This window comes from Marmota monax, unplaced genomic scaffold, assembly GCF_021218885.2.
Source record: "Marmota monax isolate L192 unplaced genomic scaffold, Marmota_monax_Labrador192_F-V1.1 WCK01_AAM20220418_F8-fsc00102, whole genome shotgun sequence".
NCBI classification, from domain to species: domain Eukaryota; kingdom Metazoa; phylum Chordata; class Mammalia; order Rodentia; family Sciuridae; genus Marmota; species Marmota monax.
In genome coordinates, this window is record NW_026692494.1 from 2,123,164 (window position 1) to 2,146,178 (window position 23,015).

Below are 23,015 nucleotides of genomic sequence, written 5' to 3' on the forward strand. Positions count from 1 at the left end.
CCTGCTGGGGAGGGGGTGAGAAAAAACAGCCCCTGGCAGCTGGCAGCCGGGCCATGATGTTCTTTATTAAACATAAACAACGGCCACAGAATATAAGCAATGATCAGACAAGGCCACTCTGTGATCATATCTAAACCAAGATAGAGACGAGAACACACTGCAACTACAAAAAAATGAGTGCCCACCCTCCTCTCCCCACTAATGCAAATGCTACTGCTTCTTGCCAATGGCAGCAGCGACTCTTTCAATCCTCCCACCTCGGATCTAAAAATCACTGAATCTTCTGCCACGAATTTGTTCTCTGCTTCCTCACAGCACATTCTGAAGTCGCTTCAGCTTTCCTTAAAACCACCCAGCATAAGCCCAAATCCTCCCCAAATCCCAATTCCCTCTTCTAGAGGGACCCTAAGGTCCCCCGTGGTGGTTGTCTCCTTACTAAAGAAGCTAAATCATTTTTTTTTTTGGACTACAGGTGGGTTCCTGAGAATCTTTGGTGTGTTGAACACCACCTACCCGCAAATACCAACAGCCCCGAGCAACCAGATGTCCAGGCGTGTGTCCCTTCCTGAACCTTGTGAGTCTGTGCTGGACTATGGTCTGAGACCTTCCTGCCAGTTCACAGTGGATCTGAATGATCTGAGATGACTTCAGTCGGATGGGGTCTCTGGTGCCTCATCCTGTCACCCCTGGATAATCTCATTAGCAACAGCATGCGCAAGGACATCTGTTGTTTCTCTCTGCTCAGCTCATCTGAGCACCTTGCTTTTGTGGTTGGATCTGTGTCTAAAGCTCCCCAGTTTGATATGAATCTCCATGTACTAACAAAGAACATGGCCACAAGAACTAGGTCTGGGATGACGATGTGAAGTTGGTGGGTTTTGCCCTTCATCGGGGATCATGAGCTATAGGGACTCATCATGTCTGCAGTCACATCCTTTGTTGTTCAGAACAGCCTGGAAAATGAGGCCAATATACACCAGAATGTAGAGGTTAGACAAGGAGAGCGCTCTGGCTAGATTTGTGCCTGAAGCCCGAAGCCTTCTTTCTAGTCTCAACAAATTTCCAGGGTTCTGAACTAGTTTTAGGATTTCTGTCCCTTTCATTCATTGAGAAAAATAACTTAAAATGTGGAAATGGCTAAGCAAAGTCGGGTCACCACCTGCATGGATTATAAAGTGAACAGGGCTCCCTAGGTTTGTGCAGTACACAGACTGTCTGGATGTATATGACAGCCTCGTAGAAGAACACTCCTCAGAAATCTGTTATGTGGAAGAAAAACAGCTAATTAAATTGTAGCCTATTTTATCTTGAAACTCCGATCACATGTCTCCTGAGACTGTGGATTGAGGGACTTTTAACAAAAATATCAGGATGTTGGGATCTGTGGGAGCTTTCATGCAGCCTTCAGCAAGGTCTTGGAAGACACAAGCTTTTTTTTCTGCTTCTTATGAAGCAAAAGCTGATATCTGCTCCATTTTGATTATTAAAACTAAGTTCTCTGCTCCAAGTTGAAAGAGTGGACAGGTAATGCTGTGGGAGGTAAAACTGGGACCATAAATAGCTGGGGGACACTGGTTGTCTCTAGGTCACTCCCAAACACCTTCCACTCTCTCTCCAGGTAACAATGACTCTCACTAGAAAGACGGTTTGCAGAATTATGCCCTGGGGCATGCTAGATGTGCTGGGCAGGCGCAGATCAGTTGCTAGGAAATGGGGTCCAGCAAGGTTAACCTCAGTCTCCCGGTAAAGTTTGGGGAACCAAAAGTTTCAGAGTGGCCTACTCAACTGGGCCAACCAATCATAGTACACCATTCCTCTGAGCGTAGTGATTGATTCATGGCTGAGCACGTGACTCAAATGGACCAATCATCGTGTTTCTTAAATTCTACTGGGAGAAGGGGAGATAGCTCCTTCCTTTGGAGCTATCTTCATCCTCCTTTCCATCATTTGGAGGGAAATAGGATTGAGAGATGGTGAGGAAGACAGTCCAGATGAGGAACCAGCATACCCCATGTGAGACCCAATTCCAGACCTTGTTTTGGTTTCTTCCTTTCCTCCCTCCCTCTTTCCTTCTTCCTTCCCTCTTTATCTCTCTCCCTCCCTCTGTCCTTCCTCTCTATTTCCTCCCTCCTTCTTTCCTCCTGTCCCTCCCCCCCCCCCCCGCCCCGTTTCTGCTGGGAATGCAACCCTGGGCATCCGCATGCTGCATGCTAAGCCGGCGCTCTAGCACCAAGGCACTCCCAGCTCCCAATTCCAGACATTCTTGTTTCTAAGTCAATAAAATTCTTTTTTGCTTGGACTGGCTAGAGCTTGGTTTCTGTCCCTTACAAAAAAAAAATTACTTAAGACAATTTTTAGGCGCCATTCTTTGAGCTGTAGGTCAGATAATTCAGGCCCTGTGCCAAGCACAGCCACATTTTATTTAATCCTTGTAATCCCTCTGTCTACCAAGGAGGAACTATTGTGTCCCCATTTCACAGCTGAGGAAATGAGGAATTTCAGAGCTTGAAACCACCTGTCCAAGACAGGAAAATGACAGGTCTGAGTCCTGTTGCCAGGTGCTGCTTACAGTTGATGAAATTGTTTTCCTTTAAAAAGTAATTGGTTTTCCCACTTTCAATCTTCTTTTATTCATCCTGGTCAGAAGCCTTGGTGTGTGTGTGTGTGGGGGGGTGCTAAATGTAATAGAGGAATGGGTGTAAATTCAAAAATACACCCAGAATCATCCTGTAGTGTTTTCCCCTGCTCACTGAACATTTCCAGTAGTGTGCCTGTTCTCCCTTGGCCAGCCACCCCGGGCTGCTCAGTTCCATGACTAGGAAATGCTTCCAGTTGTGCTGAAATCCCACCCATTGTTTTTCACCTGGCCTCTGGGCTGCGGGAAACCATCCCTGGAACTAGACAGGAGCACAAGCAGCCCTGTAACTGGAGCTACAGAGACCTGAGCTTCCTAGCAGCTAAAGCAGAAAGGAAAGTTCTAGTTATCTGGTCAAAAGGCAGACTAGCTTCACCAGAACAGGATGTTCTGTTGCCGTGGTTCCCAACCAGGGCAATTTCCACCACACCTCACCGTGGGGGACATTTGGCAATACCTGTTGTGGTGGGGTACGCTATTAACAACTAATGGATCAAGGACACCCTGTGATACACAGGGACAGCCTCCAACAAAGAATTATCTGACCCAAGATGCCAGCGGGGCCGAGAGTGAGAACCCAGATTTATCACAACACAACTCGGAGCAGCGTCTTGCAAAATGTCTTCGGTGCAGGCAAGCACAGAAGGGTCCTGTGGCCAGCAGACCCTCTTGGGGTCAGTGTGGGACTATCTATGAGTGCAGCCAAAAGGGCCATCCTGTTCCTGTGGGGTCCCAAGCTGGACTCCTGCCCTTGCTGTGCAAATAAGAGCCTGGCCTCGAAGAGCTGATGCCGAGGGAGAAAGGGCACCTGACCAGGCTCAGGGTTGGCTCCTTGTGGCTGTTGGACGGGGCGCCTTGGTCTTTGGAGGTCTGGCCCCAGGTTCATTCTTTGAAACAGGGTTATAACAGCCTACAGCTTGGCCACCAAGGCCCATGCTATTCCAGGTAGATGTAACTTCTTCACCAGACCCCAGACCTTAAAGGTCGGTCGCTGTCCAAGGTACTGGTCACTCGGGGGCTTTAGGGCCTGACTCCACCTTTTTCCTTCTGACTTTCGATTGGCTGCACACCTACCTCCTGGGACCTCACTGTGTCCTTGTGGCTTTTTTCGGTTTTCCCTGGGTGCTGCTCTGATCTGAGGGCTGGTCATGTGGCCAACCAGTGCACTGCTCAGCTTCCCGTCGGTTGTAAGGATCTCATGAGAGATTTGCTCTTTTGCTCCATTTTACAGATCAAGCTCACAGGGGTTAAGGTAACAATGACTCTCATTAGGAAGAGACGGTTTGCAGAATTATGTCCTGGGGAAAGCTAGACGCTCGGGGTAGGTGCAGATCAGTTGCTAGGAAAATGGGGTCCAGCAAGGTTAACCCCAGTCTTCCAGTAAAGTTTGGAGAAGTCAGGACCTGGAGGAGTCAGGATGTGGATCGTGTCCAGCGGGGCCCAGGAGCCTGCATCCTGAACCCCCACCCCAATGCCTGTGTCACACACTGTGACTCTATACTCTCACATCATTCAGAGTAACCCCAAGGTTTGCCGATGTGTCTGGTCAGGCATCCAGGGTTTTCTCCATGGAACGAATGAGACATTCTCTCCAGTGTGATTCCTTCCTCTGGCCCCCACTCATCCAAGCATCCTCTTTAACAGACGACTAATGGAATGGGACAGGATGCCATCAAGGTGACATTTACTACTGGCTGAGGCATGGGTACATAGGCATCTGTGGGGTCTGAGGATCTACCTTCCTGCGCCTGCAGCCCAGCTGGCGAGGTGTGCCCAGGGGCACGTGGCTTTCCTGGAAATTCATCGTCTTCAGTACTACTGGGCCTTGGTACTTGAAAGGAAAGTCAACCTGGTAGTTGGTTGAGAGGAAGCGCTGTCCACCCAGCGGGGGCTCCAGGTGGCTGTATTTGCACTGTGAAGTCAGGGTGATGGTTTGGGAGGGCAGCCTGTTGAATTGACCTATTCTGGCCACCCTGTGGGCCCTGGACCACCCTGGGGTCATCAAAGAGTGGGAACAGGCTCAGCCAGGTTTGGCTGGTGACTGGTTTCTGGGGAGGTGGGCAAAAGGGGCCCCAGTCTTGATTGACCCAGGTATTGGAGAGAAACCAGGGGTGCCCCTAGAATGACCCCAGGGCTGGGGTGATCCTAGGTGACTCTAAGTTAATCCCCTCAGCTTGAGATTTAACTCTGGCTGGTGAAATGAAGATACCCCTGAATTGATGCTGACCTGACCCTGGCGGTGAGCTAGGGGTGACCTTGACCAGGCTGTGACCCTAGTGGACTTGACACAAACTCTGAGTCCACAATGATTTGGACCCCTCCCCTGTCTCACCTTCTGTAACAACTCTTTGGTCACCAGGGCTTTAGCTCTTCCGTGCGGCTTCAGCATCTTCTGGTTCATGGTTAGAAAATCGAACTCTGGAGATGTGGAAGGGGGAGGCCACGGAAAGGGCAGAGGACAAGGCCTCGGTGATGTGACAGACTGAGGTGCGGGGAAGGGCTCAGAGGCCAAGCTCTAAGGTTGGCCTGGGGGTGGGGCAGGGCCCGTCCAGATGAACTAGGGACATGACCAGGTAGGGTAGGCTCCTGAGGAGCTAGAGTCCAACAGGAGGAGGGGTTTGTGGGAAGTGAGGGAAGATAAGAAAAGGGACAGGAAGTAGGTGGTTGTGCCATGGGGGACAGGGGGAGGGAGGGCCAAGGCTACCAGGGGTGGGGCAGCCCAGGGGTGGGTTGGGGGCCTAGTCAATTCTGGGTAGGATATTAAGCCTTAGGTGGCAGAGCCACAGCCATCAACCAGGGCAGAGCTGTGACCGGGAGGGGCTTTCTAGAGGGGGAAGGACCACTCCCCTCACCACAGGTGCCCTTGGGTAGGTTGCTTTGTGTCATTTGGAGGCTGGGTATCTTCTGTGACCCCTCCACATGCTGGGGGCAGTAATGGGAGCCCGTGGTGGTCTGGAAAAAGTGTCCCAGCAGCTTCTCCTCTCCTAGGATCACGTGGCACTTCAAATTCTCATGGGTCATGTGGCGGCCAGGTGGTTGGGTGCTTGGTGGTACCTGTGGGACCCACAGGTACCCAGGAAGCTCCCAAGTCCTCCCATTGGTGGCCCTGGAGGCTCCCTCCCCCTCTGGACAGAGCCAGTGAGGCTGGGAGGTGTGAAGTGACTTGCCCTCGATGGTACAAAGAGACCCCAAGAGATCTTGGCATGTGTCCAGCTCACACCCATCGCAGGGCCTCTGCACTTGCTATTTGCTCTGCCTTTTAAGTCTTTTTCCCTATGAGCCCTGGCACCTCTCCCTACCCACTGACCTGGCCGTGGAAGAACTGCATGGAGGTGCTGAGGCTGCCGGGGCCCGGGTGCCAATTTCCTTTCAGGATGTGGGACTTCGGAGTCTGATCCCCATGAAGAACAAAAGGCTCTGTCAGTGGTAGAGTAGGTGCTGAGCAGCCGGGGAAAGCTGCCGAGGGAGCCGGGGCAGGGCAGGGAGTAGTTCTCACTTGGCTCCCGGGCGTAGAAGTGGTCGGTCATGGTGGTCCTGTCGTGGAAGAGGCCGTCTCCAGGACGAATATTCACATGGTGGATGTGAGTGGCGGCCTGAGCCTTGTCATACCTGCGGGTAAGGAAGGAGGGATCCATGTGTTTTCCCCTGCAACTCCCAGGAAAGGGGAGGAGGGCAACGGCCCACTGGTCAAGCCAGAGCACCCTAATAGTGGGTGAGCTGGCCCAACAGTGGCACCTTCCAGACCAGGATGGAGACCTTGACAGCAACTGCTTTAGGAACCTAAGTGGCACACCCACATGCTGTTGAGAGCCACGGTCCATATTGGAGCAGGGGAAGGCAGTGGTCCTTTGGTACCTGTCTGGGGGCAGCCCCTGGGGCCTATGGGTCTGTTTCAGGTCTGAAAACATGAGCCCATAGCCCAGCTTGCAGTCTCCCAGTTGCACAGAGGAGGAGGCCTGTGGACAGAGAGGGATGGAAGGCCAAGACTACCCAGCCCCCATGGCTGCCCTCCCCAGCAACCCCGGCCCAGCCTTGATTTACCCTCCTACACATTAAGGCAGGTGAGCCCGGCAGGGCCTGGAACTCTCTCCGGTAGGAGGTCCCTTGTTGTTTCTTGTAGCCCCACTTGAGGGTGTTGGGACCACCTGTGGAGGGGAAGAGGAGGTGGGAGAGAGAGGGGAGTGGGATGGATTCCCTGCAGCCTCAGGCCCCCTGGGATCTGATTCCTTGCCTGGGGAGGAAGGTGGGCAGCCCTGATCAGTCCAGAAAACACCATAATAATAAAGGTAACAGCATCACGAATAACCACCAAGTCCTGAGCCGGGCTCTAGGGTCAGTGCTCTGCACTGCCTTCTTGGGCCTGGTGTCCCCTTGTCTTGCAGCCTGCCTGAAGTTCAGAGTGGCAAGGAACTTACTTGAAGTCACAAAAATTAGGGGCCAGAACTAAGAGTCAAATTCAAGTCTGACAATCCCCGAGTCCAGCTTGGAGGGACTGTGATTCCTGATGTCCACAGGAAGGACCCCTGGAGTGACAGAATTGGAAAATCACACAGATGGTGGCTAATATTGTTCTACCTGCCAGGTACCCCGTGCAGCCTGGGCTCCTTCAGCTTCACCAGCTCCTGTGAGGTTGGACCCTGTGATCATACCCATTTTGCAGATGAGAAAAGTGAAGCTTGGAGAGGCCAATTTGCTCCTAGTTACTAAGGCCGTAAGGCTGGGGGTTAGGTAGGCAACTCAGCAGATTTGCCTGACCTCAAACTAGCATTGGGGACTTCTCTCTGGAGAGAATCCACTCCACGGAGGCAGAAACCGAGGCTCCGGGAGATTGCAGGTTTTCGGAGCCTGGTACTACTGACCGTGGTACTACTGACCCTTTTCGCAGGCGGTCTGCTCTGCACACGGTGGGATGCTTAGCCGCTTCCGTGGCTTCTACCCGCTGCCTGCCAGCGGCACGCTCAGCCTCAGGGGTGACAACCAACCATGTTTCCAGACATGGCCAAGTGTTCCCTCAAATCGCTCAGGGGGCCCCGGCACGCGCTCACCGAGGTGGTAGCAAGGCGCGCGCGGCGGCGGGCACACGTCCTGAGGCGGGTAGAGCTCCTGATGCGTGGTGGGCGGGACGCGCAGCTGGTCTCGGTCTCCCTGCGGCAGCGAGTCGCGGTCGAAGATGAGGCGCGCGCCGCGTATCAGCTCGCGGGGGTGCGCGGGCTGCTCGGGCCAGCCGTAGGCGGCGCGCGCGTTGGAGAAGCCGACGCCGGTGCGCTCGTCCGCGTGCATGCGCAGGTTGCTGGACTGCATGGCGAGCGTGCGCTCCCGCGTCTCCTCCGGGGGCTTCACGTCCCGTGGCGTGAACTCGCGGTGCATCTCCGACACCTGCTCCGGTCCCGCCCGGCTCGCGTTGTGTTGGAAGAGCACCGAGAGTGGAGGCGGCGCCCTCGGCTGCTTCGGGGTGGGGCTCGGGTGGGCCGGGAAGTCCCGGTGCATCGTGGACTGCATGGCGCCCCGGTGCAGCCGGGAGTCCGGCCCCAGTGCGAAGTGCGAGGCCTTGAGGAAGTCCAGTTGGGACATCGGGCACGGCAGGAGGGCGCTCGCTGCTAGCACCGGACATTGTGCCACATGCGAGGGGGCAAAGACACGAGACTGAGCCAGTGGACACGGAGGACAATGCTGCCTTTGACTCCTTTCCTGACACCAAGCACTGCGCTGGGGGTGGGTGGGGGGTGGCGGACACCAGAATACAGGCCCAGCTGTGCCTGCCCCCAGGGAAAGTGGAGGGATGATCTTTCGGTTGGTGCCTGCCATGTGCCAGGCACTGTTCTAGGCCCGGGGAGGGGCAGGTACATCAGTTAACTATCCAGATCAAGAATCTGTATGTAGTTGACAATGAAGCAGGGAGTGACGTACAATTGTAAATAAATATAATAACATCAGTTGCAGTGTACGTTTGGTGGTAATGTGGTGGGGGGAAAAGTCATGCAGGGGTTCGGTGGGTTACAGGTGTTTCGTTTTGTTTTTGTGGTGCCGGACATGGAACCAGGCCTCCCTGGTACTAGACAAACCCTCTACACTGAGCTACACCCCAGTCCAGGGTTGCAGCTTTAAGCAGGGATCATATCCCCGAGATGACTGCTGGTTAACTATCTGACAAAGCTGGAAAGGAGAAACTTGAGTATCTAGGGGGAACAGCATCCCAGGCAGAGGGAACAGAAAGTGCAAAAGCCCAGAGACACGTAAGGTAAGTGAATGAAAACACCATAGCCAATGAGATGGGAGAGGAATGGGCCCCAGGTCCTGCAAGACCCTGGTGAGAACCTCATTTTCTCAGTATGAAGTTGGGGTGATGGTAGTAGGGTTTAGAACAGAGGGGTCACTATTATGGGGGAAAATGTCCATCCACAGCTAGTATGTATGGAATTTTCACTTTGCACCCATTTTAATACGCTGGACCCTGTGAGGTGGGTTTTAGCCTTTGCTTTGTATATGACATTGAGACTCAGGGAGGTGGCCATTTGCCTAGGATTTGAAACCAGGGCTCATTCTGATTCTAGAACCCAATGTCAACCACTGTATTCCATGTGTGTCTCACACAGGAACCCCTCTTCTCATCCTCACCCATGGCTCCTTTCCTTCCCACCTGGGCCCACTCTCGTCCTGCTCGACCCCAGCCCTGCAGCCCCTGCGACTGTCTTGTTGAAGCAGCACGTGCTCCTTCTGTGTCTGCAGCCGTCAGGGCCCTACCCATTCCCCTCGGCCTCCTCCTGTCTCCTGGCTGCCTGAGGGTCAGAACCTTCCCCTTCCCTTCCTTCTCCGACCTTCAACTTCAGACTCGCAGCCCCTCCACTCAGCCACTTGGGGCTTTCTTGTCTTTCTAAAATAGTTTATGGGAGTCTGACAACTAGGATTGCTGGCCAGGTAGTTTTGAGTATCCTTCCACTTAGGGTCAGGGACAAGGACAGAGACCTACCTCAAGAGATGACACGGGAGCTAAGGAATCCTGCACTTGGCAACAGGTGGGACTCTTGGACTCCTTCCGTCCCAGCTCTTCCAGAGGACACTCATGTGGTCCTTCCAAGGGCTCCATCCAAGTGTGGTCCGGCTCAGCGTATTGTGACCAAGAGCTTCCCCTGACGATTCTGTCACAATGGTCCTCTGGCATCCCTGGAGGCAGGCGGGGGGACCTGGCTCTCAACCCTGCTTCCTGAGGCTTTTAGACATGACTTCTTGGAGGCTCATTTTTGTCATCTGGAAAATGGGACTGCATGGTAATGACCAGTGAGTATTGGTCACCATAGGCTACCGGGAGCAGTTCCTCGCCTCCTCCTGGTGGCCCCTCTCCCCCCTCCCCGCCGTTTCTGCATCCATTAACATCATCCCAGGGCTCACAGACCTGCGAGGCGCACTCTTATGGGGTCAGTTTGCCCCACCAGCCAAAGGGTTCAGGCGCACGCTCCAGGTTGACTTGACTCAGGCTTATTAGTGGTCCCAGGGGTGCCTGAGAGTTAGAACACACTGAGGAGGATTTGGGCCCAGTGAGGTGGTCGGGGGGAGAGTTGAAGGACCCTGAACTTGGTTCTGTGCTGGATGCATTTGTTCGTTGGATTTTTTTTTCTTTTTTCTTTTTTTAACACTGCTGGGGATGGAACCCAGGGCCTCACCCCATACCCAGTGGTTGGAAATTTTACTTTTTTTTTTTTGAGATGATCAGACAAATAAAAATAATATATAATACAACAGCATAACAATATTATGCTGTATAGTTGAAAGTTGCTGTGCTGGGGAATCCACCTAGGGCTTCCCCCGTGCTAGGCAAATACCCTTCCACTGAGCTATGCCCCCAGCCAGAGAGTAGATTTTAAATGTTCTCACCACAAAAACTGTGTGAGATAATGCCTATGTTAATTAGCTTGAGGAGGTCATTGCCCAGCATGCACATGTATCAAAACACCGTGCTGTGTTCCTGTGAACATACAGTGTACCAAACCCACTGTGCGTGCCTGTATCCCAGCACTAAGGGGGCTGAAGCAGGAGGATCATTTGAACCCGGAGTTCAAGGCCTGCCTGGGTAATGTAATGAAACCCTATATCTAAAATTGTTTTTAAAAATTAGTGAATTTCAAAAATATAATGGGGTTGTGGCTCCATGGTAGAGCACTTGCCTAGCATGTGTGAGGCACTGGGTTCAATTCTCAGCACCACATACAAATACATAAAATAAAGGTCCATCAACAACTAAAAAAAATTTTTTTTAAATTAAAATAAAAATACAGGGGCTAGGGGTGTGGCTCAGTGGTAGAGGGCTTGCCTAGCATGTGTGAGGCACTGGGTTTAATTCTCAGCACCGCATATAAAAATAAAGGTCCATTGACAACTAGAAAATATTTTTAAAAAGGGAGGGGGAGGCCAGGAGCAGTGGTGCATGCCTGTCATCCCATTGGCTGGGGAGGCTGAGGCAGGAGAGTTGCAAGTTTGAGGCCAGCCTCAGCAACTTAGTGAGAACCTGACTCAAAAAAAAAAAAGAAGGACTGTGGATGTAGTTCAGTGGTAAGTACTCCTGGGTTCAGTCCCCAGGGCTGAGGGAGAAAACACACAAGAGAGGCAAGAGAGATTTGGGAAATGATAGAAATGTTCTGTATTTTGACTGTCATGGTGGATTATGTAACTGTATACACTTGCTGAAACTCATTAAGCTGTATACTTAAAATGGTGAATTTTAGCCAGGCGCGGTGGCGCACGCCTATAATCCCAGCTGCTTGGGAGGCTGAGTCAGGAGGGGATTGCAAGTTCAAAGCCAGCCTCAGCAAAAGCAAGGTGCTAAGCAACTCAGTGAGACCCTGTCTCTAATTAAAATACAAAATAGGGCTGGGGATGTGACTCAGTGGTCAAGTGCCCCCTGAGTTCAATCCCTAATACTCCCAAAAGAAAAAAAGGTGAATTTTATTGTGTATAAATTGTACTTCAGTAAAACTAATTGAAAATTTTTTTTGGGGGTACTGGGGATTGAACACGGGGGTGCTCAATCACTAAGCCACATCCCCAGCGCTTTTAATACTTTACTTAGAGACAGGTCTACTTGAGTAGTTTAGGGTCTTGCTGAGGCTGGCTTTGAACTCGCGATCCTCCCGCCTCAGTCTCCTGAGCTGCCAGGATTACAGGCGTGCACCATCGTGCCCAGTTGACTGAGAAATTAAAAGCATCAAAACCAAAACCAAATAACGATGTCAGAGTGGCGAAGCTGACCCAGTTCGCGATGGCTCCTTCTCACTGAATTCAGGCTAATCATCATTTCGCCCCCTGGGTTGAGGTCTGAGCACCTGCTGCCAGCTCCTGGCTTTGGTCCAGCCAGGCGGCTGCAATTCATACTTCAGCCTAGTCCTGCTGCCTGCTGGGAAAAGGAGGGTCTGGGAGGCAGATCGGGAGCTCACAGGAAGCCGGGATTGAGGTCATTCTGTTACTGCGTATCTTAATCGTTTTCAGGAAGAAGTTGGAGGAATGCAGCAAGACTAAATCTGCGACGGGTGAAGGGTTATCAAGGTTCTCCTTAGGGGGAGGGGGTCCTTCACCCACGTTCTGCCTGGGTTTCGATGTGTTCGCCGAGCGGGCTTGTTTTGTCTTGCCCTCCCAGGGTCACAGAGTGGCCTTGTCTGATGCTGGCATTCCATGGGATTGTTTATGTTGAGCAGGAGGATGTTGGCCGGGGCCCAGCTGTGACTGCCAGACTAGTGCCTAGCAACACCAAGGCCAGCTGTGAAGGCCAGGCCAGCTTGAGTCTCTTTCTCCAAGGTCAAGTTCAGCTCTAACCAGATGGCGGGTGCTGGGAAGGCTGGGTAGTGCCTGCAAAGCTCACTGATGTGTCTCAGGTGCCTGGAACAGGGCCTGGTACCCAGCAGCTGCCCGGAGAAAGGCACTGTGGTATCACAAAGTCGTGGGGGACTGCACGGGCTTGAGAGAAAGGATCCCCCAACTATGCATCAGCAGAAACTAGAGGCCTCCTTTCTTCTGCACGCTTCCATCTTGGCTTGGATCTTTTTCTGCTGCAGAAACAGTGACCCCAATTACAGGAGGATGATGCACACAGACCCCCCCCCCCCCTGCACTCAAGTCTTACTAGGGACGGGCACTGGTTGGATGTGGAGTTAAAATTTTCTTGTGGGGCTGGGCGGGGTGTAGCTCCATGGTGGAGCTTGTCAAGCATAAACCAGGCCTGGTGCACTGCTTGGGCTGTTATGGGGAAGTCAGGGTCTTAGGTGAGCAAGAACAGGGACTGCTGAAGGAGGGGGCTGTGGGCCAGGAAGAAATAGATGGGTTCCGGGGATCTTTTCTTTTGGGCAGGGGTACCAGGGATTGAATGCAGGGGCATTTGAATGCAGGGGCATTTGATCACCAAGCCACATCCCCAGCCCTCTTTTGTATTTTATTTAAAGACGGGGTCTCACTGAGCTGCTTAGCGCCTCGCTTTTGCTGAGGCTGGCTTTGAACTTGAGGTTCTCCTGCCTCAGCCTCCCAAGCTGCTGGGATGACAGGTGTGCACCACGGCGCCCAGCCAGGGATCTTGTCTTTTGGAAGAGTACTGGGGACTGGATCAGGCTGGACCTTCCCATACCAACCGAATCTCCAGTTTGACCATTTAGGTTCTGGTCATGCCACCGAGGTTAGTTCCTGGGTTGTGCTGAATGATGTCACATAAGGGTTCAGGATGCTGTCCTACGGATGGATGTTTAGATTATGGCCAAAATGCTTCTAACTGGACATTTACTTGTTGCAATCCCCTCCCGGCTCTAGCTGTGGCGAGTTCCAACCAAATGCCCTGTACCTGGGAGTGGACAAGTTCTCCCAGGACCATATGGAGGGTGAGAAGAGAGCCCTGGACAGGAGCTGAGCCCTGCAAGCAATCCCACTTACGGAGAACCACTTTGTTCCAGGACAGACCAACATCTTTGCCCTGGTGGAGTTCACAATCTGTTGAGGAGAGATAGGCAACTAGAAGAATAAACGAAACACGTAGTTTGTTTTTAAAAAAAATTTAAAAAAATTTTTTTAGTTGTCAATGAATCTTCATTTATATGGAGAGCTGAGGATGAAACCCAGGGCCTCACCCATGGCTGCTGTGCTTTGGGAGCTGCTTGTGCGTCCTGTAAGGGTCCACCTTATTGCAGGCTCGGCGGGCAGTGCAGCGCTATTGGGGGCTGCTGGGACCTTTGGCAGGTGGGGCTTGGGGGACCCTTGGGTCCTTGGGCATGTCCTCTGAAGGGAGTTCTTGTGGGATTTCTTGGTCGTTCTCCGGAGAGAGTTGTCTTGAAAGGAGCAAGCCTGGCGCCTCCCATCCTCTGGCCTCCAGCCAAGACCACCGCCAGGATGTGATGTCACTGAGAACAGAGCCAGTGCCTTGCCCTGAACCTCAAAGCTTAAAAAAGACCCCTCTTCTGTGATGCAGATGATCAATTCGATAATGCTAAAGGCTGAGGAGGATGAAACCGCAGGCAGTGTCCCCGAGGGTGTGATCAGGCAGCTCTCCTGAGAAAATGATATTCAGGGGACATTCAGAGGAGGGTAGCATGGGAGCCACGCAGGTGTCTGGGCAAAGGGAACAGCAGGGCAAAGTCCTGCGGCAAGAATGTGCAGTCATACGTGTCCTTAGGGTAGCGGGTGAAGTTCTGAGATGGTGCACTCCGTGTGGAAGACAGTTGGGTGGTTCTTTAGAAAGTTATGCCTGTCATCCCAGGAGGCTGAGGCAGGAGAACTGCAAGTTTGAGGCCAGCCTCAGCATCTTAGCAAGGCCCTCAGAAACTTAGAACCTGTCTCAAAACAAAAACAAAACAAAACAAACAAACAAAAAAACCCAGGGGTAAAGATCTCCTGGGTTCCCTCCCAGCACCTCACATACACACAGCAATTCCACTCCTAGATAAATACCCGGAGGAACTGAAAGAAAGTAGTCAAGCAAGTACATGGCATGAATGTTCACAGCAGCTCTGTTCATAATAACCAAAAGGTGGAAACAGCCCAAATGTTCATCAATGATGGATGGAGAAGCAAAATGCGGTATAACCATCCAGTGGAATATTATTCAGCCACATAAAAGAGTGAAACTCTGGACCATGCTACAGTGTCGGTGAACTTTGAAAATGTTACACTCCGTGAAAGAAGCAGTACACAAATGGTCATCGTGTTGGGCAGCTTGCCACGACTGTAACAAGATACTTGAGTCAACTTGTAAAGAGGAAAGGTTTCTTTTGGCTTACGGTTTCAGGGGTTTCAGTTCATGGTTGTTTGACCCCATTGCTCTGGGTGACACAGCAATGTCATGGTGGGAGCATGTGGCAGAGGAGGACTGTTCACCTCAGGGTGGCTGGGAAGCAGAAAGAGTGAGAGGAATGGGAGGGTTCCAATGTCCCTTCCCAGAGCATGCCCTCAGTGACCTAATTTAGGCCCCACCCCTTAAAGTTTCCATCACCTCCCAATAATGCCACAGGCTAGTGACTAAGCCCTCAACACATAAGCCTTTGGGGACACCTCTCCAAACCATAGCAGTCACATATTGTCTGATTCCACTTATATGAAATATCAAGAATAGGTAATATGTATAGAAAAAGCAGACTAGTGGTCACCAGGACCAGGGACTATTACGCATGACTGCTTAATAGGACCACGGTGTTGAGCAAGAATAATTTTCCTTCCACCCTCAGTTCTAAGCTGAGATGGACCCTGTAACAAAAGAATCAACTGGAGAGAAGCAAACCTTAACACGGGTATCTCAGGTATACATGGGCGACACCCAGAAAACTGTCATTCTCAAGAGGTGGGTAGGAACTCCGATTTATTTATAAGGCATCATCAACCAGGAACAGTGAATTTTTAGAGAAGTGACAAGACAAGGGAGAAGGACTTGAGTCTCTCGTGGTGGCAAATTATGGATAGAAAGATAAATGGCAGCTAAAGGACGGTTAGCAAAGTTTGTTAAATAGATTCCTCTGGTGCACAAGGACCCAGAGATGTCTGTAGTGATGGACACTTGTCCCTCCTGGTAAGTGGGAGGACACCTTTGTAAACTTATCTTCCTTTTAGGAAAATAGTGGGAGGGCAGAGAGTTTTCCTGTGTGCTTTTGCCTTTAGCTCAAAGGACTCCTCATGCCAAGGCGGCATATTTTGTGGTGGCATGTTCTGGTCTCCTCTGAAGGTCTCCTTTGGGACTGATGAAAATACTTTGAAACCAGTGAGGGCAGGTGGGGGCACAACCTGTGAATGTATTAAGTGGCACTGGATTATACATTTTAAAATGGTGGCCTTTACGTTATGTGAACTCCACCTCAAAGAAAGGGGGAGAAAAAAAAGGAAATGGGTGTTCACTTTTTTGAGAAATTTTGGGCGAGCTAATCCATGGTTACTGCACACAATTTTGAAATGCCCTGTGTGTGGGCAGCTGATCAGGCCGCCATGGGGCAAATGACGGCCAGCTGGCTCATCCGGTCACAGGCCCGGGCCGCACACACGTTGCCGCCAAACTTTTGCAAAGTCTGGTGGAACAGACAAAAGTCCAGTTCAGGGACAAAGGGCAGCGGCCGCGCCTGCGCAGCGTGCTCGCGGGCCACTCGGAAGCTCCTGGGACGCGGTCTAGCCCCGCCCCCTGGCGCGGCGCGCTGACGGCGCGCTGACGTCACGGCGGAGTTGCCATGGCGGCGCTGAACGGTCTGGCGTCGGCGCTGGAGTCTTACCGGGGCCGCGACCGCCTGGTGAGGCTGGGGCCGAGCGGGGCCGGAGGCCACGAGTTCCGTCGAAGTTCAGAGATGGGGCAACTGAGGCCAGAGAGGGGACAGGGTCGCTCAGGATCGCTCACTGCAAAGGCCCTGCCTGATCTAGACTCAAACCACGCCCCCTAAGGGTGGACATACAGGTTGTTCCTGCCAAACCACTGCCTCAGTTCCCTCGTGTGAGCCCTTGGGATCTGATCAGGCCACTGAAGTTAGTTCCTGGGTTGTCCTGAACAGTTTTTCTTCTGGGGATTTAGGATGTTGCAGGGCTTCCCCCGTGGCTGGACATTTAGGTTCTGACCACATCCCCTCAAGTTGAGCATTTAGGTTGTTTCAGCCAACTTGGTACCAGGGAGCCCACAATGGCCAGGCCCCTACTGTAACCTAGCCATTGTGGGTTTCATTCAAGTCCCCTGTAGTTTGATCATTTAGATTGTCCCTGCCAACCCATCCTGACTGGACATTTACTAACCAAGCAGATTCCTACCTTTGGATATGAGTATCTGACTAGGTCATTGTAGTTGCTTCTTAGGTTGCTGTGAATGATCTCAGCATTTAGAATGATTCAGGACTCCCCCTATGTCTGGATTTTTGGGTTCCAACTAAATCTCTTCTAATTGAGCATTAAGGTTTTTCCATCCAAGTCCCTTAGGTTGGACTCTTAGCTTGTCTTGGCCAGTCCCTCCTAGGTAGCATTTAGGTTGAACAGGGTGGCGAGGCAGATAGGTTCCAACCAAGTCCCCTATGGGTGAATGGTCAGGTTTTAATACCTCCTAAGTTGGACACTTAAATGGCAGTGTTTTGCCATTACACCTGGGCTCAAAAGGAATTACAGGTAAAGTAATATGTAAAACAACAGGAACTAGCAATTTCTGAGAAGCAGGTGAAATAATGAAAGACATACGGGTGGTGAACCTGATCGCTCTTGTGATCCTCCAAATCACTTATTGAGTGGGCCCTTTGTCACTAAAGTAATTCAAACAAATTACTATCCTGTTCACTGGGTTGAGACAGGTTACTTGCTCCCAGCTTGCGGCCCAGCTAAGGGCTTTGCCCAGCCAGGGAGATGCAAATGTACATTCCAACCTCACCCTCCTCTGGCCTGCTGGGAAAGGAGGACCAAGGAGGTGGGAAGCAGTTTTCTTTTCTTTGTCCCCATTACCACTGTCCCCAAAGGCTGTGCCCCTCAGTGACATGAGCCAGGACTCTTGTTAGACTCTCCTTTTAGACCATTGTCTGGTGTTTTTCCATTTGTCCTGCTTTTCCATTTGTCCTGCTTTCGGACTGAGCTTTTGTTGGATGCTTGTTGGTTTTGACTTTTGCGCCTTCAGTCCTGCAGGGCCGGGGGCCCGGCCGGTTGGTCCAGTGCAGCTCAGGAGCAGTGCCATGTTGATTGCTTCTGGTTTCCCACAGATCCGAACTCTGGGGTACTGCTGCCAGCTGGTTGGCGGGGTCCTGGTTGAACAGTGTCCTGCCAGGTCCGAAGTGGGCACACGCCTGCTGGTGGTGTCGGCCCAGCTCAGCCACTGCAGGACCGTCTTGAGACTCTTTGACGACCTGGCCATGTTTGTCTACACCAAGCAGTACGGCCTGGGGTCAGAGGTAACTGCAGGGGCTGTAGGGAGGGGTCCCCACCCTTGGGAAGCCTGTGGCCTTGGGCTCAGCTGGTGTTTTATGGGCTTGTCCCAAAGGGCTCCCTGTTGGACAGTTTATTATCTTTTAAATTTTACTTTCTATTTTGAGATGATCAGATGTTCTCATTTTAATTTGAATTTTATTATTTTTAATTTTTTGCAGTGCTGGGGTTGGAACCCAGGGCCTCACACTTGCTAGCAAGAGCTCTTCCACTGAGCTACATCCCCAGCCCTTGATTTAAAAACAAAGCTTGCTTGTTTGTGTGACCCATGAGTATATCATCCACCCTGATCTCTGGGACCCCAGAGTTCCTCCTCAGAGGAGCTGTGATCAGCTCCTTGTCTCCTTGGGGAGATTTCCTGTATCTACGCAGGCGCAAGTGTGTTGTTGCTAGTTGGACCGTTTACTCTGTTCTACCACTTACCGTTTCCTCCGAACAGTTCAACTGGGAGGCCAATTCTGATCCCTCCAAACAGATCTCCTGTTTTCTTTATGGCCACCTGGTATGCTTTGTGCATCTGTTGCTTCTGCACTGAGCTCTGCTTGGCTGGGTACATACAGGTCGTTACTCTGGACTTGGGGGCAGAGGTGCTGGGGGTGGAGCTCAGCGCACAAGGCTCTGGGTTTAAACGCTGCGCTGCAAACAGAACAAAAACCCAAAGAACAAACACGTGGGGCAGGTGGCCCAGCATGGGGTAGACCGAGAGCTCCTGGGGGCTCTGTTTCATCTGCCAGGAGGCCAGTCCTTGCTTGAGGAGGAGCGAAGGGCTTCCATCTGCAGTCTGTGATGTGAGGTGCTGAGCTCCTGGGTTTGGGGAGGTGACACAAGCCTTGCACTGTTGTGCTGGCCTGGCATGCAGCTGACACTGGGTGTGGCAGCTGGTGTTCATGTCCCACTGTACCACCCTCCTCCCCCTGGTCCCTGCATGTGGCCTGCCCTGGCCCCCACCCAGGGTCCTGCATCAGAGAGCCTCAGCTGAGCCCGTGTGCAGGAACTGGAAGCCTTCAGGAAGGCAGGCTGGTGCAGGTGTCCCCACTTGGCCGGATTTGGGAGGAATCCCCGAGGAACTTAAAATATAGATCCACGGACAACATCCCAGAGCTGGCGTCGCCTGCCATGGAGGCAGGATCCTCAGGGCTGGCGTTGGGGCATGGGCTTTTTAAACCCCCTGGGGATTCCATTGCCCAGCTGAGTTGAGACCTGCTGCTCGGAGCAGAAACGAGCCTGTGGGACCCGGGCCGTCCTCATCTGCAGCAGCTGGCCATGGACAGCCTGCTGGGCCTGGGCATGATCCTGGGACTGTGTTGGGGAGAAATGGTGCCGCGGCCACAGCCCTGAAGTGGGCAGTGTGTAGGTCTGACTGCGGGCCCTTCGTCTCCCTGGTGCTGCAGGAGAAGGACGTCTTTGTCCGCTGGCTGTCTGTCTTGGGCAACGTAGCTGACCAGCTCTACTATCCGTGCGAGCACGTGGCCTGGGCCGCTGACGCCAAGGTCCTCCGCATGGACTCTGCCAGATGGTGGACCCTGAGCACTGCCCTCTGGGGTTTCTCCCTGCTCCTGGGGGTTGCCAGGTGAGTGACATCAGCCAGAGGGAGCCCTGAGGTCCCTGGTGGAGTCTCCTCAGCAGGGCTGCGGTGGCATTGGCAGGCTGCCTTGGCCTGAGGGTCTGGTCTCCAGCTCTTGGAGTTTTTCTCTTTCTTGGCCACCCTGCCATGTTTATTTCTAATAATTGCTGTAGTAAATGACACAGACTTGGTAGCTTTAAACAGAGATTGATCATGTCACAGTCCTGCAGTTAGAAGGTCATGTTTCAGCTGGGATCCGACACAGGACTCACTGAGCCAAAGTCAAGGCCTCGGCGGCTGGTCCCACCTTTCCCAGCTTCTAGAGGCACCTTCAGCCCTTGGCTTGTGGCCCCCTCCTCCATCTCCAGGGCCAGCAGCAGCATCTTCCAGATCTCTCTGACCCTGACCCTGACCCTCCTGCCTCCCTTTTTTGAGGATCCTGTGGTGAAGCTGGCCCCCTTTGATATCTGGGATGACCCCCGTCTTAGGGTACTTCATCCTTCCTGCAGCCACACATTCACGTGTTCTGGGGACCTCTTGGGCAGAGGGCTGTGATTCTGATGACCAGACCCAGGAAGGAGAAGGAACTAGAGACGCGGATGGCAGGGTGACCTCTCCCTGGACTCTGACTTCTGCTTGCTTTGTCAGCAGAATCCCCAAAGGAACAAGCCAGCCGTTTCCTGACTGCCTTTGTGCTCTGAAAGCTGACGGTTTCTAGAACCTCACAGTAATGGGTTCCTCCTAAATGTGTTCCTCTGCAAATTTGCTGAGACAGTTTGTTCAAAACCCCCTGGCCTAGAGAAGACATTGAGGAGCAGGGTCCTCCAGTCCCCATGTTAATGATGGCCGAGAAGCCCCAGATCCCTGGAGTGAGGAGGAGCCATCCCTAACCTCTTGAAGGGAGGCTGAACCTTCTTTGTTCTGGGGACAGTGCCTGCATCTGCTGTCACTTGTCCCAGGATGAGGCACATCCTTACCAATGCCCTGACAAGGTGCTAGTTGTCCACAGTCTGGAAACCAGAAAGACGCCCCCCCCCCCCCCAAAGTAGGCCCCCGTTGCCTAGGCTTGAGCAGCTCCTTCCAGTCTCTAGTCTTCATGCTGCCGGGACTCTGTCTCCTCATGTTCTGTTTGTTGGCAGTGGCTACCCCTTGATCTCAGAGGTCCCCTTGAGGTTGCTGTCTGTGGATGCAGCCTGCCTGTCTCTCCCTATGTGCTCAGAGACTCCTGGGCCAGGCTCTGGATGTGGCAGAGGCTGTAGGTCAGAGGGGGACTTGGCTCATGGCCTTTCATCCCTGGGCAGGTCCATGGTGTGGCCTGGGCAGCATGGGGCTGTGTGACCTGTCCTGGGGGCTTCTGAGGCACTGCCAGGGGCGGAGCTCTGCCCTGCAGGCACAGGACCCTTGGTGGCAGGGAAAGGGAAGAGCCCTTGTCCCAGAGCTCAGCAGACTCTGAAGGAACCTGTGGCTGTAGTAACAGGTGGCAGAGGCCCCCCAACCCAGGTGGCCTCGGGGAGCCAGGCCCTGCCCCACCAGGGTACCTGCTGCTCCAGTGGGTCTCCCTCTTGTCTCTGATGTTACAGGTCCCTGTGGACGGTGCTGAGGCTGAGGCAGAGGCTGAGGAACCCCATGGCCAACCTCACCAGGTAAGTCCGGGCCTTGCCGGGAAGGTGCCCCTCTGGGCTGCTGGTGATCAGCTGTCCCCTCCCTGGCCCGTGTGTGTGCAGGCCACAGGGCCTCACCTTGGCCTCTGGGTGGGAAGTAGAACCTTTCATAGATGGGGAAACTGGGGCTGCTAGAGCAAGGACCCAGGGCTGGGTGCTCAGGGCTGTGCCCCTGGCTGGGAGGATGATCTCTAGGCAAGATTTTGAGGACAGTAGCCACTGTCACTGTGGTATCTTCCTAAAACCCTATAGCCCCCATACAACCTCCCCACCTGTCTTCCAGGGAGTCTGGAGTATGGGTCTGAGGCTGGGGGCTCCCTATGGGGGAGTTGGGGGTGCAGACCCTATGGAAGGTCAGGATGGCCTCACCGCCAGCCGTTCCCTCTCACAGGCAGGCTCCGTCCTCTTTCCAGTCTGGGGCCTTCCTGGGGCGAGGGGTTGGGCGGGCTGTGAGTGGTTGCTTTGCTCCCACAGTCGGCTGCCCCAGAGCAAGCAGAGGGCCATCGAGGTGCGGATGCATTCAGAGGTGCTGACGCTCCTCAGCAACCTGGCTGACTTGGCCAACGCCGTGCACTGGCTGCCACCAGGTGTCCTGTGGGCCGGCCGCTTCCCCCCGTGGCTGGTGGGCCTCATGGGCACCATCTCCTCCCTGCTCAGCATCTACCAGGCGGCCCAGGCTAGTGGCCAGCCCGAGGCTGCCAGCCCCTGACGTGGTGTGAGGAGCAGGTGGATGCAGCTGGACCCGACGGAGGGCCCCTTCCCAGAGCAACCACCAGCCAGGGGATGCGTCTGTGATTGAGCAGCCCTGGTGCAGGTGCATAGGTAGGGAGGGAAGAGGGGCTGGTATGGGGACCCTCCAATCCCAGCCAGGGCCTTGGTGGGAAAAGGTCTTCTCTGAGGGCCAAATGGGGAAGACCCCAGGACTCCCAAGCCAAGGCAGAGCTTGGAAAGGCCCTGTGTGGGCCTCTGCAGAGCCTTCTGTCTGCTGGCCGGGTCCTATATGCCAATGAAGACAAGCAGGAGAGACACATGCCATGCTTCAAGTGAGACCTTGGGAAAGCTGGAATGAGAATCAATTAAACATTCTGGTGCTGGTGCTCAGTTCAAGTGTGAGATGATTACACTGATGGCTCCTGGCCCCTCGCCGCCCAGGCCCACACCCACTGGCTCTCACCAGCGGACGCAGCCCAGTTGGAACCTCACTTCCTCAGCCTGCCTTCCAGGATGCTCTTGGTCCCACAGCTTCTCTCCGTCTCTGAGTAAGTGCTGTCCACTCACCCTGGGCAGCCTTAGCCCTGAGCGCCCTTCCCTGCAGCCTCAGATTTTGGGACAGGGATGCTGCTTCCTGCCAGGCCACGCCCATGCCACACCCTCCTCCTGCTCACTGTGGCTCTGGTCTTACACTTAACTCATATCACGTGTGACGGACCCACGGCCACTGAGGTCCATTTGGGCCATTATGTGCATTTCATGGGCTCTGACCTGAGGCCAGGCCATGTGAGCTGGTGTCACATCATGTGTGCCACACCATGGAAATGTGGTGGGCTGGGACGTGTTCGTTCTCTAGTCTGAAGGCAAAGAAGGATGTTTGAGTCTGCACACCCCTGGGAAGACCCTGGGGCAGTGTGTGTTCCCTTGAGCCTCATGTGGCACGGACTCTCCCCCTTCCCTGTCCCCAGGCCAGGTGCCCTGCCCTGTTAATCTGTGGGCCTCCTTGTCAGGACCCACACGTGGGCCAGGCCCAGTCAGTCTCCATCCATGTGGGTGGGTG

The 23,015-nt window shown here is 53.3% G+C and overlaps 2 protein-coding genes and 1 long non-coding RNA gene across 4 annotated transcripts; 2 read left to right on the forward strand and 1 right to left on the reverse strand.

Moving 5' to 3' along the window:
• Positions 1–2,401: 2,401 nt before the first annotated feature.
• Saxo5 (stabilizer of axonemal microtubules 5) lies at positions 2,402–8,440 on the reverse strand. The gene is made up of 8 exons (XM_046443757.2): positions 7,681–8,440; positions 6,677–6,780; positions 6,491–6,591; positions 6,132–6,244; positions 5,943–6,052; positions 5,488–5,689; positions 4,968–5,053; positions 2,402–4,547 (listed from the first exon to the last, which is right to left on the reverse strand). Exons 1-8 carry the CDS (start codon positions 8,438–8,440, stop codon positions 4,323–4,325), a joined length of 1,701 nt encoding a protein of 566 aa, XP_046299713.2. The 3' UTR covers positions 2,402–4,322.
• A 3,570-nt stretch (positions 8,441–12,010) lies between these two features.
• Positions 12,011–13,651, forward strand: LOC124092385 (uncharacterized). Its single transcript, XR_006851579.2, has 3 exons — positions 12,011–12,169; positions 13,060–13,286; positions 13,418–13,651. It is a non-coding gene; the product is annotated as an uncharacterized LOC124092385 (long non-coding RNA).
• A 2,582-nt stretch (positions 13,652–16,233) lies between these two features.
• Pex11g (peroxisomal biogenesis factor 11 gamma) lies at positions 16,234–22,345 on the forward strand. 2 transcript variants are annotated; one of them, XM_046443885.2, is made up of 5 exons: positions 16,234–16,365; positions 17,797–17,985; positions 19,411–19,589; positions 21,164–21,226; positions 21,719–22,345. In XM_046443885.2, the coding sequence occupies exons 1-5, from the start codon at positions 16,306–16,308 to the stop codon at positions 21,951–21,953; spliced, it is 726 nt and encodes a 241-aa protein (XP_046299841.1). In that variant the 5' UTR covers positions 16,234–16,305; the 3' UTR covers positions 21,954–22,345. The 2 variants fall into 2 exon arrangements, with proteins under 2 accessions (XP_046299841.1, XP_046299843.1); XM_046443887.2 differs by having other exon boundaries at positions 21,902–22,345.
• Positions 22,346–23,015: the final 670 nt, after the last annotated feature.